The sequence below is a fragment of the Pithys albifrons genome, chromosome Z (genome assembly GCF_047495875.1).
Source record: "Pithys albifrons albifrons isolate INPA30051 chromosome Z, PitAlb_v1, whole genome shotgun sequence".
Taxonomy (NCBI): Eukaryota; Metazoa; Chordata; class Aves; order Passeriformes; family Thamnophilidae; genus Pithys; species Pithys albifrons.
Genome location: NC_092497.1, coordinates 2,589,565 through 2,608,369, shown reverse-complemented (window position 1 = coordinate 2,608,369; position 18,805 = coordinate 2,589,565). Strand labels below are relative to the sequence as shown.

The 18,805-nt window shown below is 44.3% G+C and overlaps 1 protein-coding gene across 1 annotated transcript; it reads right to left on the bottom strand.

Moving 5' to 3' along the window:
- Positions 1-382: 382 nt before the first annotated feature.
- IER3IP1 (immediate early response 3 interacting protein 1) lies at positions 383-4,246 on the bottom strand. The gene is made up of 3 exons (XM_071579977.1): positions 4,046-4,246; positions 2,536-2,637; positions 383-1,861 (listed from the first exon to the last, which is right to left on the bottom strand). The coding sequence occupies exons 1-3, from the start codon at positions 4,134-4,136 to the stop codon at positions 1,806-1,808; spliced, it is 249 nt and encodes an 82-aa protein (XP_071436078.1). The 5' UTR covers positions 4,137-4,246; the 3' UTR covers positions 383-1,805.
- Positions 4,247-18,805: the final 14,559 nt, after the last annotated feature.

The following is an 18,805-nucleotide window of genomic DNA, read 5'->3' as shown; positions in this document are numbered from 1 at the left end:
CCAAAAATTCTACACCAGTTTGAGATGTTTTACCATTTTTATCCACTTTTGATCAGTTCCACATACATACTGCCCATGAAAAGACAGATACATGAAAAAACTGAGACCGGCTGTACCCTCTTCATCTCTGAATTACACTGAGATTATATTAAAGAAATGCTTTGCAACAGATCCACCTGCTCCAGACTTGTAAAGATCCTACTCTGCCTCAGGCTAGTGTTGCCATGGCTCATTAGGTTTGCTACATAAACCAAAATACACCTTCACAGGGATGAGAAAAAGAACCAGTTTCCTGTAAGAACAGTAACTTTGGGGTCTGCAACAGGATGAAGTTTTGAGATAATCCCACTGCACACAGATAGAGAGCGAGTTAGCAGAGTGCTTAACTTTGAAATTTAGAATTTATTTACAAAAATCACTATAAAAAAAACAACACAAAAGTCTCCTCCTGGATATATTCTACTTGGAGAAAACACTGCAACTGAAGATCATTAAATGCATTTACACATTTTACAGATTTATCTTCATATACAACAGTGTATAGTTTAGCCATGAAGATGTCAGGAGATTATAAACTAAACTTCTTTAAAATAATGAAACAGCCAGGTTGCCCTTGGCATCCCCTCAGTAAAATTAAGGTAAAACACTTTAGCAGAGATACAGACACAAGAAATCCAACTTTTCTGGGAAGGTACATGAGAATCAGCCTTCTTCAATTCAGACCTAACTCAGCAGCCTGAGATGAGACTTGCACCAAAGCAATTACCAATAAATAATCTCTGCGACAGAACTGCAAAGTCATTTCCAGAGTTTCACTTTAAAAGCTGTTAATTTAACAAATGATTTTATGTAGGGTGGGGGAAGGAGCAGTAACAGAAGACGCTGCAAATTCATATGTTTTTAATGAAGACCTGCATTTTAAAAGGGCACCATATTCCCCTCCCATGGTATTCCCCTCCTCCCACATTTCCCAGGAATCTTAAAATACAAATGTTTCCCCACTTCAACCACATGAAGAAGTTTAACACACATTTTAAAAAGTATAATAAGCCTTGACAGAAAAGTAACAAATCCTACACACTAATATCCCCTGCTAGGCTAAATTAACACAGAATTGCCCAGCTTTAAGTATAGCTTTTTTTTTTTTCATTTTTGATTTTGCACACCAATTGCACCTATTTTCAACTGACCACCAGCATGAACTATCAAAGAGATTTGAAGGAAAAAATCCTGGTCTCAATCAAACCAGGAAAATTCAGCTTTCAATGTAAGCTTGAATCAGGACTTTACCCAGCTGGTTCTATCTCCTTATCACAACTGGACTTCAGTCCTCTCTAACATGAACATTCATCCTTGATAACACATTTTCAGAGCCTAATTCCTATTCCATTAAATAGCACTGCGGTAGTAATTGAAATTAAAAATTAACTGAAACACTGTTGTTTTCCTTAATTTAAGAACAAACTTGGAAAGCCTGCTGAAGGAAATTCATCCCTGAGTAACGAGACATTTAAAAATTGCATCTAATATTGACAGTCACTGCAATATCCTATGACATCAACACTATGACCAGGCAGCAACAGAACTTGTCACAGTCCAACGTGTTTGCAGCGTTGTTGCATTGATCCCCGTGATCTTGTTCATGAAACTGAAAGGGAACACTGGGAAAAAGGATAAATAGAACAGTGTCATTATTATTTTAAGTTGGGTGTCAAATTGAGAGCTAAGCCGTGCTGGATCCCAGAGAACTCAGGTGGTCAGCAGCTGGTTTCTTTGGATGCCCAGAGGAGTTTCACCAGGTGTCTTCAGCCAAACAAAAGGAGGAGAACGATTGTAATGGAGTTAAGTGCTATTAATGGCACTACACAGGGAAAAAGAAAAGAAGATTAATTGTGAAAGTTTTCCTTTCCACATCACAAATTGACAACTTGGTATTATAATGGGAGAATATGTGGGAGAAGGAGCAGAATCAATCAAAAATTTAAAAAACACACTTAATTTTCCTGTGCAAAATTGGGATTAGTGGAAGGAGCCAGGCTCGAAGCCCAGGATGCTCAAAATTAGTACGAAGCAACAGCAGAAATATTTTTCTACATCCTATTTTAACTCCAACCCAGAGACTTGAGTTCTGTTCTAACTTTAACCCAAATAACTCTGTCTCCAAATGAAACTAAACCGTCTCAAAGTCACTTTCTGTCCTTGGCTTTACTGTGATTGAGAATAAATAGTTTTTTGTTTTTAACTCAATGGTGGGTCAGACAGGTAAGATTTGTTCCTTCTTCTCTATCATCAAGTAAAAAAGGAATTTTTGGTGTGCTTTATAATGAAAAGCTATCAGTAACTTACAGATTGTATTTTCCCCCTATCTTTTGAGGCATGTAAACCTGGCTTACCTTTCAGAATCCTCTGAATTACACTTCCTTCACCAGGTACTTTCCATAAACTTGAATTTAGGCAAGATGATGCTAACTGCACACTTTAATTGATCACTGAGTTTCCCCCCAGCTAATAACACTGATACTACTATTCCCTTACCTCTCATAACAGTTCGTATGGATCGAATAAGGTTCATTAGCTGTGCTTTCATTCCTGGTTCTTCTCCAAATCCTCCAATCCCTTGGTCACTTCCCCAGCCAACTGTGCCACATAAAACCAGACACACATTTTAGGAAAAGAAACCCAAAACCATGCAAAAAAACGCTGTAATATTAATGAGCAATCTACCCTTAATATAGTTTATACTAATATTGAAAGCCAAACTACAGACCAATTTATTTCATGATCAGATTTTAATACAGTAGGCTGAAGACTATTAAACCTGATTTTAAGCAATGACATCCATGCTCCTGTAAAGGAAAGGAAACCCTCACCTTTTCAATACACTACTATTCCCTGTGTTCCCAGAGAAATGGGAATTCATTTGGGTTTCTTAAAAATACCTGTCAAAATAAACCAACTACAATCTGTTCACAGGCCTGAAAATAAAACAGAACATAACTGCATATGGGTATGAACTGATGATGAGGCTTTGGTGCTGAGAAAGGACAGGAAAACGGCCAGCAGGAATTCCAAAATCGGGATGACTATTTTTGTAAATGCTATAAAAAGAAAATGAGAACTTTTGGGAAAAGAATTGTGAACTTTTCCGAGCAGGACCAAGGTCCTGAAGGTTTTACAAAGCCCCTAAAGAGAGTCCCAATCCTCTGCAGGGTGGCAGAGCAATGGGATCAAGGATGCATCCAGGGATTTTGGGGGACAAGTGGGGCATAAAGAGGCTCTCAATATTCCAGCTCCACTGCTCAACCTGCGAGCTCCTGTTTTCCAGAGGCAACTTTGGAGTGATTTTTATCCCCCTTTTTTTGTCTCCCTCGCTCAGCTGGCACCAAACTGAGGGTGGTGAGTCCTCTCCCTCACCTGCCTCACCAGCTCCTGCTTCCCACCTGGATGAGCTTGGAGCCATTCCCCAATCTCCTGAGGCCGACGAGTGGCTTCACCCACCCCGTTAATTCCCACATTCCTCTTTTCCCCGCAGCTGCTTCTCAACAGGAAAGCAGAAGGAAACCCCAAACCCACACCGAGCAGATCCCTTGCGGTGAATCCAAGTGGGCAACGGGAGGAAGGGATCACTCTCTGCACTCCTGCCAAGAATCCCAGCTCAGCCTGACGTGGTCAGGATTCTCCAGATCCGGGGAATTGGATCACGGGTAATTTTTTTTCCCCCCATGGTTTTGGAGATCTTTGTGTCGATAGGTTTTCTCTGTTCTGCAGGGCTTTGGTTCCTTTTGAAGGACAAGGATGCCCAGCCCTGGGGATCCCACGAGCAGAGAAGCGCCATCTCATCCCAAACCTTTGCCCGACACCGAACATTCCCGGAGGGGCGTGGAACGGCGGGAATGGGCATGGAAAAACACGGTTACGGGGGGGAACGAAGTGACAGAGAGAGGGACAAAGCTCGGACGGGAGCTGCGGGGAGCCCACCCCGAAATCCCAGGCGAATTCCCAGTTCACAGAGCTCCGCCCGGCCCGCGCGGCCCTCCCGGCTCACCGTGCCGCAGGAAGCGCTCCTCGTGCAGCACGGCCACGGCGTTCACGATGAGCAGCGAGGCCTGCAGCAGCGAGTACAGCGTGAACGCCATGGCCCGGCGGGGCGGGACCGGGACTGGATTTGGATCGGATCGGGATCAGGATCGGGATCGGGAGCGGAGCCCGAGCAGGACGTGGCGAGCCGGGAAGGGGCGGGGCTCGGGCAAAGGGCGGGGCCTGGGTGGGGCGGGGCCTGTGAGCAGCGTCCTTGGGGCGTGGTCTCCGTGCGGCCCTCGCCCAATGAGGGCAAAGAGGCGTGGTCTGAAGTGGGCGTGGCTTCCGCCCGTCGCCATCTCCGTTCAGTACCCGCCGATGCTTGGGATGTGCGGGGGTGTGCGGGGCCGTGGGGCCCTCGGGGCTCCCTGGATCTCCCGGAGCTCCCTGCATCCTTCGGAATCCCCCGGGGCTCCCTGCATATCCCGGGGCTCCCTGCATCCCTCTACATCCCCCGGGGCTCCCTGCATCCCTCTGCATCCCCCGGGGCTCCTGCATCCCTCTACATCCCCCGGGGCTCCCTGCATCCCTCTGCATCCCCCGGGGCTCCTGCATCCCTCTACATCCCCCGGGGCTCCCTGCATCCCTCTATATCCCCCGGGGCTCCCTGCATCCCTCTGCATCCCGCGGGGCTCCTGTATCCCTCGGAGCCCCGTGCATCCCTCGGGACCCCCTGCATCCCTCTGCATCCCCCGGGGCTCCCTGCATCCCTCGGGGCCCCCTGCATCTCCGGAGCCCCCCTGTATCCTTCAGAGCCCCCTGCATCTCTGGAGCCCCCTTCATCCCCCGGGGTTCCCTGCATCCCTCAGGTCCCCCTGCATCTCCGGAGCCCCCCTGTATCCTTCAGAGCCCCCTGCATCCCCCGGAGCCCCCTGCACCCCCCGGAACCCCCTGGCATCCCTTGGGTCCGTGGGTCCCTTGGAGCCCCTTGGATTTCTCAGAGCCCGCTGGATCCCTGTGGTCCTATGGATCCCTCAAAGCCCCTGCATCCCTCAGGTCCATGGATCCCTCAAAGCCCCTGCATCCCTCAGGTCCATGGATCCCTCGGAGCCCCCTGCATCCCTCGGGTCCATGGATCCCTCTCAGCCCATCAGATCCCTCAGAACCCCCTGGATCTCTCTGGTCCATGGACCCCTCAGAGCCCCCTGGATCCCTCGGGTCCATGGATTCCTCAGGGCTCCCTGGATCCCTGGGAGCCCTGTGTATCCATCTGGTCCATGGACCCCTAAGAGCCCTGTGGATCCCTCTGATCCATGGATCCCTCGGAGCCCCTTGAATCCCTTGGGTGCATGGATTCCTTGGAGCTCCTGCATTCCTTGGGTCCATCAATCTCTCTTAGCCCAGTGGATCCCTTGGAGCCCCCTGGTTCCCTTGGGTCCATGGATTCCTTGGAGCTCCCGCATCCTTGAGGTCCATGGATCCCTCTTAGCCCAGTGGATCCCTTGGAGCCCCCTGGATCCCTTGGATCCATGGATCCCTCTTAGCCCAGTGGATCCCTCACAACCCCCTGGATCCCTCGGGTCCATGGATCCCTCAAAGCACCCTGGATCCCTTGGAGCCCCCTGGATCCTTCAGGTCCATGGATCACTCGGAGCCCACTGGATCACTTGGAGCCCCCTGGATCCCTTGGGTCCATGGATCTCTCGGAGCCCCCTGGATCCCTTGGAGCCCCATGGATCCTTCAGGTCCATGGATCACTCGGAGCCGTGTGGATCCCTCGGGTCTGGAAATCCATTGGGACCCTGTGGAACCTGGCACAGGGATGCTCCCTGCACAGCAAGTGTGCTTGGTTTCAGGTGGGAGAAAGTCTTCTCCTCCTCCCCCTCCATCAGAACACAGTGATGTGGCATCTCCCAGCCATGGGACCTGCCCAGAGAGCATCACCCAACACGGGGCAGCCCTCGTGGCCACCCCTCATTAGTAACCCAGTATTAGTGGAATTAATCAAAAACATAAACCACTTCATGTGCAAAAATATGAGGCTTTATATTTAATCTTAGGGGCAGAATAGTTTTTGCCCGTGTTTTCTCAACATATATTGGTTTTTGTTACATCCTGAGTAAAGGTTCTAGGAGGAAATCAGCCCAGATCCCAAATGTCATTTGTCCACTGTGTGGATGAAGCAAAATCCAAAAGAAAACAATTATCTTTTATATTGCATTGATCAGGGCTTCTGGGTGGTTGTTCAGTGAAATAACAAAAATAATAGCAACTGGAGCTCAGGGATACTGTATAGTTATTGAAGCACAAATAGGCATTTTTTCCCTTTGCATCCTTCAGTCCTATTGGCTGAAGGGGGTGATTTGCATAATCACTCCGATTTTATTTCTCAGTAATCATACAATACAAAAACCCCCTAACTCGGGATGGTTGGTAGCTTTTATTGCTCAATCAGGGTACAATGATTTGCATTATCACTGTGCTTTGATGGTTATTAGACCCATTCACTGCAACAGAAACCATAACTTTGTGTTTATTGTGGTGGACTGGAGAGATCCTACCTCTATTGTTTGCCCTGCCACAGATTTTCAATAAGATCTGGACAAATTATTCACCATTTATCAATATTATATCTCCATATTAAGATCCACTCACCAGCAAACATGGCATGATCTGATACTTCAGCAACTAATTAAGTGTTGGGAACCTATAATCAATGGATGCTCAGACACCACGTGAATCATCTGTGGAGAAACCCACACCTCAGCTTCTTCTGGCCTTCATCTTTCATTTCCAAAGTACTCACTTTGGTATAGTCAGTGACATAATATATTGTATCTTAATAACAATCATTATTAAATAACATCACTTTTAATAACTGAAGATGGAAGCAAGAGAAAGCACCCCATCATTAGAGCTATAGTATATTTTGTTACTAATTTATTCCCAAAATTGCTACTATTAAAAAAAAAAGAGAACAAAAATCAAACATATTCATCAGAGCTTTGTCATCTAGTCAAAAGCATTTGTCATTTCAGCCTCCAAATGAATATAATCTCAATTCAAGGAAGTGAATAAAACACTTATTATTGCACTTCCACTGAGATCAATATTATTTAAACATATACTGAAGTGTTTAGTTACAAGAAAGATTAAATAATTTCCATAATCTGGCAATTCAGATTCTGCAAACTCTTATGTGTATGATTAACTTCACATATATCAGCAATTAGTGGGAACTCTCAAGTGTACTGGCACAGTGAACATGCACTTGTAAGGTCAGAAATTCTGACGTAACTTCTTTATTTCTCATCTAGATTTTTAGATTTGGTGTAACTGCAAACTTAAAAACTATCCATTTAATGTTTTTAAATGGAGCCATTTCTGGTTGCTCAGGGACCCCAAAAATTTGCCAAAAATTTAGGGGTATTACATTCAAGCCATCTTTTTCCATACAGTAATAAGAAAAAAAAGGCTAATCTTGAATTTTACTGAACTCCATACAAGCAGAGAAAGTCAATATTGGGCTGAAAAGATTTTATGTCAAAGGTCTTTACTATTTTTTAAGAAGTTGTGAGTGGTGGCATATAATGGTCTCACAAATAAAGCTGTCCTTTGTTCTCAGATATAATTTAGGGCATTATGGCAGTAATTCAATAATTAAATACAGATAAATATCGGGGGTCACTAAGAGGCATGTCTAATAACCACCATCACCAAGTAGCATTTCCTGGGCTACCTCCATACAGTACCCAACCTATAAATAAATACTAACCTCAGTGTAGAGCTAATGCTTAGAGTTATGGCACTGAAAAAAAATGAGGTTTTTACAATAAGTGAACAAGTTATGGCTTAGTATTTTTACCCATAATTAAGATGTATTTTCAAAGAGCAGCTGCTATCAAGCTTACATAAACTGGACATGATTTTCCCCTTTGTAAAATCCATCATGGCAACTTAACAACCACAGAGTCTTATCTCTGAATCATGTTACATGGTTGAAGGGAAAGCCAGACAAAGTTGCCTGCCTTAGTAAGGAAGGGTTTCCCCCCTCCACCTTCATTAAAGTGTTATGTTTCAGTGCAGTAAATTCTTGTGGTGTCATCTGCAGGGTGAAGTCAATCACCATAAAGGAGAGTTTTAAACCACCTTACAGATGCCAAAGGATTAAGCTTCAGTCTGGTGAAGTATTGTGAAGACCTTGGTATTTTTTATTCTCAGTTTATCGTTCAATACCATCAGACAGAGCACATCTCCCTGGGTCTCACCGTCCCCGACACTTGATGAGAATTGAGGTCGTTACTTGTGAGTTTTCATGATTATATTGATTTATTCCTGGTGAGCAAATACCAGGCCAGAGGAAGACTTGTCATGACTTCAACCCCTACACCCTTCACCTCACTTACCACCACCATCTTCTGAGTTTATTTTCTCCATTTGCTTCTGAGCTTTCTTTAGATATTTTACATGCCCAGACATGTTCAGTAAGAATATTTTTGAGATACTAGAAAGGCTGGAAATTGGCCCAAACAGTCCCAAGCTGAAAGTGAAGAAATATATTTTGTTGGTGGCAACTTTCTTACTGACTTCTACTGTAACTCCATTGACTGAAAAACTTGGTGCATGTGAAAAAAAATTTAGGTTCTGTGGCTCAGTCAGGTGCTAGAAATAAATCCCATTGCTACATTTCACAGTTAAACTAAAGCCTTTGTCATCCCCTTCTCATCACACCTACAGCACTGTCAAATTGCTGTAAAGTTAATAATGCATCTGACTGATGTAGCATATCTCTTGCAAGCACAAATTGAGTAACTGATTTCCTGTTCAGATGTTTTTTTAACCACCAAAGCTGGAAATGCAATGGGATTTTGTACATTTGAGAGAAGGTGTATCTGGTTTTTACTCTTCAGCAGCTATGTACAGGAAAGGTCCTTGTCTTATCCATGACTTATGGATCATCTCTGCCCTTGCTTATTTGGGAAGTGAAGAACTACCCTCTTCAAAAACACAGCCTGCAAGCTTTCCTAAGATTTGTGCCTTGAGAGAGCAGCTTTATACACAACAGGTCTGCCTGGGGATAAAACAAAATGAAAACAGATACAAGACTTTGAATTTGCACCTAAATTTTTTGATGCTGCTTCCTGAGTTTATCGTACTTGACTCTGTAACCTTGACAGCCTTTAAAAGTCAGTTGTTTCTTTGTGCTTACACACAAACATAGACATACATGTGCTGCTGTTCATTTTGGTATCAATAGCCCAGTACTGTCATAGAATCACAGAATGGGTTAAGTTGGAAGGGACCAACTGGTCATCGACTGGTGACATTACATCATTCTATCATTATTGGCACTGTTTGTGTCATGTTTGTGCTGGAATACACCAGTCCACAACCAAATCCTGTCATGCTCAGTACCTGATATTTTTCAGAGGTGACAGGTGTAGGAATTTTCCAATCCATGTCTCAGCTGGAAGACAGTGGATATGAAAAATAGGCCAACTTGGGGAGCAGGGCAGCAAGAGTCAGAGCTCAGTAAATGTTTTGTCAGAGGTAAAAGTCCCTCCTTAGCCCTGCCTCCCTGCTGACAGACAGGCAGGGTTTGCAGGCATTTAGGCAGCAGCAGGTTTTAGGGAGGGATTTGGAGGATGGGAAAACAGCTCCAGGAATTTTGAAAGAGGCTGGATTTTGTCTTGGCAAGTGGCATGGAGAAGGAACAAGGATATTAAGGACAGCAAAAGGAAGGGGGGTGTGAGGCTGGTGTTACAGCAGCAGACAGGTAGAAGTAGCTCCCTAAATACAGATACGGAAAGAGGGAGACTCAAGTGGCTCAAATTCTTACAGGTATGAAGTTGGTGTTTGCCACTCCAGACTTGCACAGATGTCTTTTCATCAGACCATGAAAAATGGTGTCAGTAGCAGTATTTTGAACAGGAACATGGCTACAGGATCACATAATCTTGTCAAAGGATCCTCCTGTGGCTGAGCATCCACCAGGGATGGCTGACACGTGTCCACAGCTTCAGAATCTCATCTGGCTTCCACCTCTGTGATAGAAAAGTCACTCAAATTGCCTTTCTGGAACAAATATGGAGGAGTTTCACTGGTGACTAAAGTCTGACTGCCTTTCTGGCATGGATTTTCACTCCAGTCTGTGAAAAGCCTAATGCCCACATGATCTGTGCAGGGCAGCCTCATCTTCCTGTGCCTGCCGCAGGTCTCACATGCAGGACTTGACATGAGTGTATTGATGTCCCTGCACTCCTGGGGCCAGACTCTCCAGCAGCAGCTTCCCAGTGAATGGCTGGCCCTATCTAAGCCTGGAAGAGCAGGAAATTCATAGGGTGTAGCCTATGGGTTCCCACCAGCAGTTAGCAAAGGACATGAATTTGGAATAGGCCGGCCAGATCCAGGGAGCACTCTGATCTCTCTTGGTGCCAGATCCCAGCCTAACCTGATCCTTGTATCTGCCACCTGAATAGGGAGAACACCCAGGCTTGTTCCCACCATGCTGGTGTCCTGCCAGAGGCAGAGGCCACCAGTGATGTGGAAGTTGTAGCACTAATTAAAAATTAATAGATAGTGTCTTCCTTCAGGCTGTAAAAGTGGGCAGTTAAAAAACTAAATTACAGACCTGGTGACCTCACAGAGTCACATAATGTGCCAAGCTGGAAGGGACCAGCAAGGGTCATCCAGTCCAAACCCTGGTCCTGCACAGGACCATCCCCAAGATCACACCCTGTGTCTGAGAGTATCATCCAAACTCTCCTGGAGCTCTGTCAGCCTTGGTGCTGTGACCACTGCCCTGGGGAGCAGTGTCCAATCACCCCCTGGGGGAAGAACCTTTTCCTGATATCCAGCCTAAACCTACCCTGGCACAACCTCAGGCCCTTCCCTTGACTTAAGAGACTGCAGCCTGTCCAATGATGTTGGCAGAGCCACAGAATTGTGCAGTTAATCAGAAACCACGTGCAAAAGGTTAGGTCCCTGAATAATGTCTGGGATTCATGATGAGTCAGAGGGACTGGGAAATCTTTGTAGAAATAATCAGGAATCCCCCCTGTATTTTATTCCCATGACTCATCCCACAGAAAGAGACAATATGGGAAGTTGTAAATCTCTGCAGTAAATTTTTAACACAACACATCACAGATATAGGGTACATGTATCCATGCTTTTTCTCCACTTCTATTAAAAAAATTCTGTTTTCCTGCATTTTTCTAATACTTTTGTGGTACAAATTCACAGTCCAGCACTATAGTGGAGAAAATGATGTGCAACATGCCAGTCCATCCATGCACTAGCACATATCCCCGAATCCTTTATCCCCTTTTCTCTCCAGAAGAAAGCTGCGGACAGAAGTTGTGGGCCATTGTTGCTCTGGCACTGAATCAGGGGATCTTTTTGCAGGAGAAGCAAAGGAGAAGAACAGTAACTCAAAAATGGAAATTGTCTCCTCAGAGATGGTAAACTCTGGCTGGTGGGGGCGCATTTTGCTTGTCAGGAATGTAATTTACACACATTGGGCCAGTCAAATCCACCGTAGAAATCTTTTCAGAGCTGCTCTTTGTCACCATAATGTTTTCTACCACCACAGGTGTGCTGAGGTCTGTGGAAGAATAATTCGAAGTGCAGCGCCTGGCACAACAGAAATGGAGAAAAAACAACTCATTAGGTGCCCTACCAGCATGAGGAGATGCTGTTATTTTGAACCCAATCCAATTAATAACAGGATGTAGCTAATGGCAGTACAGAACTGATAGCTGGGATAGAGCTGATTTAATTACTTAGGGAGGTCACCTTTTCCTCTCCCCTTATCTTCTGCCACATCTTACAACCTCATTGCTGTCCTTAGTTTGGCTAGATGCATTAAAACTAAAACTGAACAAACTTTTGGTTTGAAGAGGCTTCTCAAAACATGTAATTTACTTTCTCATTATAGAAACAGACATCACAAGGAATGTCCCTGTGACTTTGGGTTGTTGAAAAAAAAAGTAAAATATTGGCAGTGGTGAGAAATTAGAGCCTTGAGTCTCTTGATTTGCCTTAATTGAATTTATAAACATATACATACACATACAAGTGTGTGTATGTGTGTATGTATGTGTGTGTGTGTACATATATATGTGTGTGTGTGTGTATGTGTGTATATATATAAGTATATGTGTATGTGTGTGTGTGTGTATATCTACCTATATATCTATATCTATATCATCTATATTTATATCTATATCTATATCAATATTTATATATGTGAAATATGGGAATGAGGAGAAAAAATTGGACCAGACATAAATTGATATTACCCAAGTGATTCTCAAGCCACTGTTATTGCTGATGAAGGAGCCTGGGAAGACCCCAAGGAGCACTAGGGGTTGGCAGACTCTTCCCATGGACTCTCTGACCACTTATGGCTCACACAGGAATTCATTCCTGCACACATTCCCTTGGTGGCTCTGGGTCCTCTCCTGCTTCCCTAACACTCACCTCCGGAAAACACTTATTGCTACGCTGAGGGCAACCAGCAGCAAGAGGCTTCCACTGAGAGACACCATAACAATTGCATAAGTGGAGGGTGGTGAACCTTGAAAAGAGCATGGAAAACAGGTAAGTTTTGCCAACAAGGAGCTTTCAGAAATGCAGCCTTTTGTGAAATGACCCCAAGCTGTTACAGGCTGCGGATACTGATGGTCCTGCTGCTGCAAACCATGGGGTGACCAGCTCTGGGTTAGAAAGATGTTCCTGGGAACTACTTTTTGTTCAAAAATCTCACAGTTCAGCTATTAATTCACAGGTCTTTATCTACCAAGGAACAAAGCAAAGCTGCTTTTCAGGGTTGAGACTGAAATGCAGCCCTCTGGATCTCAGGGTGGAAGAGTCTGCCCTGCACTGTTAGATGACAAAGTTATTCCACATATTATCCACCTGATCACAGTAAAGCCATAGCAGGATCCTGAACATTACTGCCTCACTAGCCAGCACTTTCCATCCACTTCCACCCTTTTCAATCTGCTTCCATCTTATTTTGCTCTTGGATTTAATTCCAGATTTAAAGAGTGAAATTGTTCTCACATCTCCCATCTTGGTCTGTCTCCAAGTCCTCCTCTTGTCTGCTGTAACACCTCCTTTTATTTGTACCATTCTTTCCACCCTGAAAACCCAGCAGGAATGGGTCTACCATGGCTGATTCATCCATTTGTTTTGAGCCCATTCAACACTCTGTATCTGCTAATCTTGGATACTTGATAACACTCTCAGCAGTGTCATCACAGAAAGAAACACTACTAAACTGATTCAAGATGCTAATGAAAACAAAGAGGAGAGTAAAACACCTTCTTCCTCGAAAACCATCATGTTGTGGAAGCCTTCACCACCAGCACAGGCCATCCTGAAAAATTAAGCAAACAGACATTCAGAATGCTGTTTAATATTTAACACCAGCACATTCATTTTAAATTCCTTTATGGCATCTGACCATTTCACTACCTCTAAGGTGAATTATCTTCACAACTGACTTGTGATACAGATTCTGCTATCACCATTCTGCAGGCTGGAGATTAAAGCAGGATGGGTTAAGGGGCAGATCCAAAAGGCAGAAATTAATCTGACCCCAAAAAGACCTGATTCTTTCTGTTAAGGCAACAACCTTGACTTCATGTTTGTCTATGGCATCTAATCTGTACCCAGTCATGGATTCTACACTGCTTCGGGTTGGAAGAGACCTTAAAGTTCATGTGAACACCTTTCACTAAATCAGTTTGCTCCAAATCCCATCCAACCCATCCTTGAACATTTCCAGGGATAGAATCTTGGCATGGACAAGAATTCTGGCATCCCACTGTGGAACATCTAGCAGACACTTTTATCTAATCCCAGTCAATTTACCCCAGGACACAGGGCAGAGGTTACACCTTTCCTTTTATTCCCTCCAGAAAGGGAGAGCTTAACTTCTGTAAAAAATCTCACCCATCACATATGAAAGTCACTCGGAATGGTCAACAAGTAGATGGAAAAGATAACAGGAGCCCAAAATACAATTTCTTGTTTTGTGGCAAATAACATTATCTTACCACAGCAATACCAAACCCTCATCCCAGCACCAAGTTTCTCAAAATGATGAGCAAAGCTTTCTTTAGGCAGAGGTGTATCATTAATGTAATATCAAGTGAAACTGAGACTAACAATCAGTCTTATGTGTGTCAGAGAGTCTTTTTCATGGATGGGAATCTCAAGGATATCTCCTGCCTCTTGATTTTATTATAATGTTCCCCTTGGTGAAGCTTGAAACTATGACTCCTCTTATTATTGGAAAGTATAATATGTAAAAAGCAGTGTTCAGGTCAGATTCAGGTGTCACCTTGTGTTAATGCTGGCATACAATCACAGACACATACATAAGCACAATCTTATTTCCAGTTTGCATATTTGAAACGCAGCTTTCCAATCATTATCTCATTCTATCCTAGCTCCATTTTCTGGAACAGAAACAAAATATGGAGTCACAGGATGTATCCAGTTAATAAACACAAGAATAAATTGTCTGGCAATATGTTCTCAGGTCTATAAATTGCACATAGAATCATGGAATGGGACCTCCAAAAGCCATTTTGTTCCAATCTCCCTACCATGAGCAGGGGTACACCTTCTACCAGACCAGTCTGAGGCTTGCTCCTGCTCCATCCAACTGGACCTTGAAGTCTCCAGGGGTGGGGTATCCACAGTTTCCCTGGGCAACCTGTGCTAGTGCCTCACCACTCTTACCCTAAACTATTTCTTCCTTCTATCTAGTCTGATTTGCCCTTATTTTAGTTTAAAACCAACACCACTTAACCCATCTCTACAACTATACCCTTCCTATTGACGTGAACCAGAATGATCTGCAACACCTAATTTTGTAATAGGTATGTATACAGTAAAACCAGGCAGCATAATTTGTGGAATGTTCCCAGGTTGTTACAGGCTGCAAATACTCATGGTCCAGGCTTTGCCTCTTGCCCATTAATGCCTGTGAATAAATGGAAATGTTGGCCCGAAATCTATGCCAGGATCTCATGAAATTTCCCCTGGTGAAGGGAGAGCCAAGCTGAGAGATACTGAGAATGGAAAACCAACTCAACTAACTAGAGAGTCCTCCAGCCCCACCAAATGCAACCTCTTTTTGTCACATCAGTAACATATCCTAAGAAGAACCTCAGTGTCACCTGTGAGCCTGAAAAAAGCCAAGGAAATATACCACAATAATTAAAACATAGAGCAAAATAAGATTACAAATTTCTGGATTACCTTGTGACTGCTGGAGATCCCTGTGTCGGCATCCTGCTGCTCACACCTTGCCTGAAAGTAAAGTTGTGCTGAAGGGTTTCAGACTAATTGCTCACTTCATTTGCCTCTGTTGATTGCTTCCTTCTCTCAGCAGTTTTTATTAGGGCAGGATAATCTCTTCCGTTGGTAGACAATCAATAAAATGTGGAGGTGGATCAAACAGAGGGTTTACTCACGATCCTTTTGTTAGGCAATTCCTTTCACAATCTTTCTGGTGGAGCAGGAGGCACAGCTGGACTCCACCCGGGAGTCTGCCAGGGCTTCCTCTGGGCACGGGACCCTCTCTGATGGAAACTGCCTCTGTATCTTCTGCTCAGGAATCACGGCAGGAACATGCCATGTCCCAAGAGGGGTGCCTTTGGGTCTCCTTCAGACAGCTGGGTGGAGAGGGCAGGCAGTCCCCTGGTTTGGGTGCTCTTCAGGCAAGGAAACCCCTCCAGCTGTGACCATGGGACCGTGGCATGTCTGAGCCCTGTCCTTGTTCTCTGGGAGTTACACAGCCTGATCTGGCTCCTTGCACTGAAAGGAACAATGCAGGAATTTAAGGAGCTGTTGAAGAGCTGTCCAGTGGAGGAGCCCAGTTTAGGGTTTCAAGCATGGTTTCATTTTCGTGTTTCTTGCAGCCTGGCTTCACTGCACCTTGGGCAGGGTGGTAACATCGATCCATCTCTGGAGCACCCATCTCTTCCCATGCCATCTCCACAGCTCTGGGCCTTGTTTTGCTCTGCAAAAGCCCCCATTCCCTAAGCCAGACTGGAGCTGAGCTGGCAACTGCACCAAGCTGTGGTTACCTGTGCTTTGTGGTCAAAGAGGGAGTGGTGCTCTAGGGTGGAGGCTCCTTTTTTGTTAATAGAGGCACAAAAAAACCAAACATTTATAAACCCCAGACTGACAGGTGTTTCAAAACAATGGAGATTGACAGGTTTTTCTGCTGTGCTTAGATAAGTAGCTGCACAACAACTTAAGCACCTCCTTACGTCACAGCACCAAACAGGACCAAAGCACCTCTCCAAGTCCCCTGGAGATTGTTTGGAAGGTGTCCACAGTTCAGTTCACTGAGCAAGTTTAGATAACAACCACCGCTGTGAATGTTCACCTGTGGCTTACAAAAACAGCAAATTAAATACAGTGTTGTGTTCAGTTCTGGGCCCCTCAGTTCAGGAAAGATATTGAGGTGCTGGGACAGGTCCAGAGAAGAGCAACGAGGCTGGTGAAGGGACTTGAGCACAAGTCCTGTGACGAGAGGCTGAGGGAGCTGGGGGTGTTTAGCCTGGAGAAGAGGAGGCTCAGGGGAGACCTTATCACTCTCTACAACTGCCTGAAAGGATGTTGTAGCCAGGTGGGGGTTGGTCTCTTCTCTCAGGTAATCAACAGTAGGACAAGAGGGCACAGGCTTAAGCTCTGCCAGGGGAGGCTTAGGTTGGATATCAGGAAGAAGTTCTTTACAGAGAGAGTAGTCAGGCATTGGAATGGGCTTCCCAGGGAGGTGGTGGATTCTCTGACCCTGGAAGTTTTTAAGATGAGACTGGACATGGCACTGAGTGCCATGATCTGGTAATCAAAGTGGGGTTGGATTAAGGGTTGGACTTGATGATCTCAGAGATCTCTTCCAACCCAACTGATTCTATGATTCTATTAATGGCTTTTACAGAGAGATGAACAGCAGAGAGCAGGCTTGCAGATACATGCAGGTATCTTTATAGTTAAGACACACATCAACTATCCATTCTGTGTCATCCACAGAGGAGAACACTTCTCTCTCTCCTCCAGGGCATCACTGGCCTTTTGTTTGGCTTTAAGACAGAACAAACGTGCTGTTAAAACAGTTTCTGTGTTGTACATGCCACAAAGGAGTTCCTGAAAAGGGAGGACTTTGTATTCAGGCAACTGCAGGTGCTTTCCTTCTTTATCAAACAAAGGGAAAGTTCAAATCAAAGCTGAGATTGCTTTGTGGAAGCCATTTGTGATTTTTGAGTCTGATCCAAAGGTCACCAGAGTTAATGGGAATCTCTTTACTGATTTCTCTGGTATTCAGATCGTGTTCTGAGGGGAAAAGCTGCTAAATACACAGCAGACCTCAGCTGGCAATCTAGATGGTAGATCTCCATCCCTTGTATGTGCCCAGTATGAAGATGTGGTGGAAGAAACTGGGACATGTTTCTCTCCACAAACTTTTTTAATGAGTTGAAATTCACTTTCATTGAATTTTCAAAGACATCAAGGAAAACACAATGGATGCTCTGAATATTCCCGAAGGGGAATATTTAAAAAAGTTATTTATTTAATACATATTAATTTTTTCCTTTTTCATTTTTTTTTAAATCCCATTGTCCACCTCACTCCAAACTCTGTTTTGTGGAGAAACTGGAGATCAGAGAGCAGGGAGCTGTGGTGGAGGAGGTAGCTCTTTCCTGCAGAAACATCTTAACTCGCGTGGTTTGGGTGCAGTCTACTGCTGCAAACTGCCAACAGAGATAAAACAATTCCAGTGAAACCAGGAGAACCAGCCAAGTGTGTCCAAGGCCACAGAGGTACACACCACAGGGCACAAGGATATGAGCTCTATGCCAGGCCAGAGCTTCTTAGAACCACTATAAGTTATTTACCTGCTCTGGAATTCATTAGTGAATTCCTTTTATTGAATAATCCAAGACAGTTGAGCAAAATTGTGTTTAAATACATTTAGAATCATAAAATCACAGAATGTTTTGGGTTGGAGGGAACCTTAAAGATCATTTAATTTCAGTCCCCTGCCATGCTCATCTAGGCATAAACTCCATTGACAAACCCTTCAGAGGGAAATAAGCTAGAGGAGGTGACAGGAAATTAGTGAGATGTCCTTCAGGAGCTCTCCCAACAGTTTTGCTGAGCATGTGATTCATCTTTAAAGGCCAGTGGGGTAAAAGTGGTTATCCAAAAGGGCCAGAGCAAATGCTACACTTTGCTTTTGTTAATTCTTTGTTGATGTAGCCTAAAAAATACAGTTTGTCTGAGAAGGTGCTATCTTTTGTACACTGCAGAGTTTATACAAAACTTTTGCCACAGCTGCTTTGAAGTTTTACATAAAGAACTACAGAAAAGGAAAAATAACTTGAGGAAATCTCAACTTTAATCCCTCACAGAAGTCAAAAGGCTCCAGTACTCGAACTGATCAACAATTAAAAATCACCCAAAACATGCAGAGATATTTTTTTACTATTAATTATCAGGGCCTTACCCTCCCTGCTGTACCCAGTTCAGACAAAACTTCTAGATCTTTAGTGTAGCACCTTTAATTGGCCTGTTTTGACACCAATAACTTTTTTATAATCATCAAGACATTTATTCATGAGTGTGATTGATCTCAGGAGCAGTAAGTGCTCAGAAATGCTGTCTGCTTCAAGTATCTTGTTCATGACTCACAAGGCCAGGTTGGATGGAGCTTGGAGCAACCTGTTCTAGTGAAAGGTGTTCCTACTCATGGCAGGGG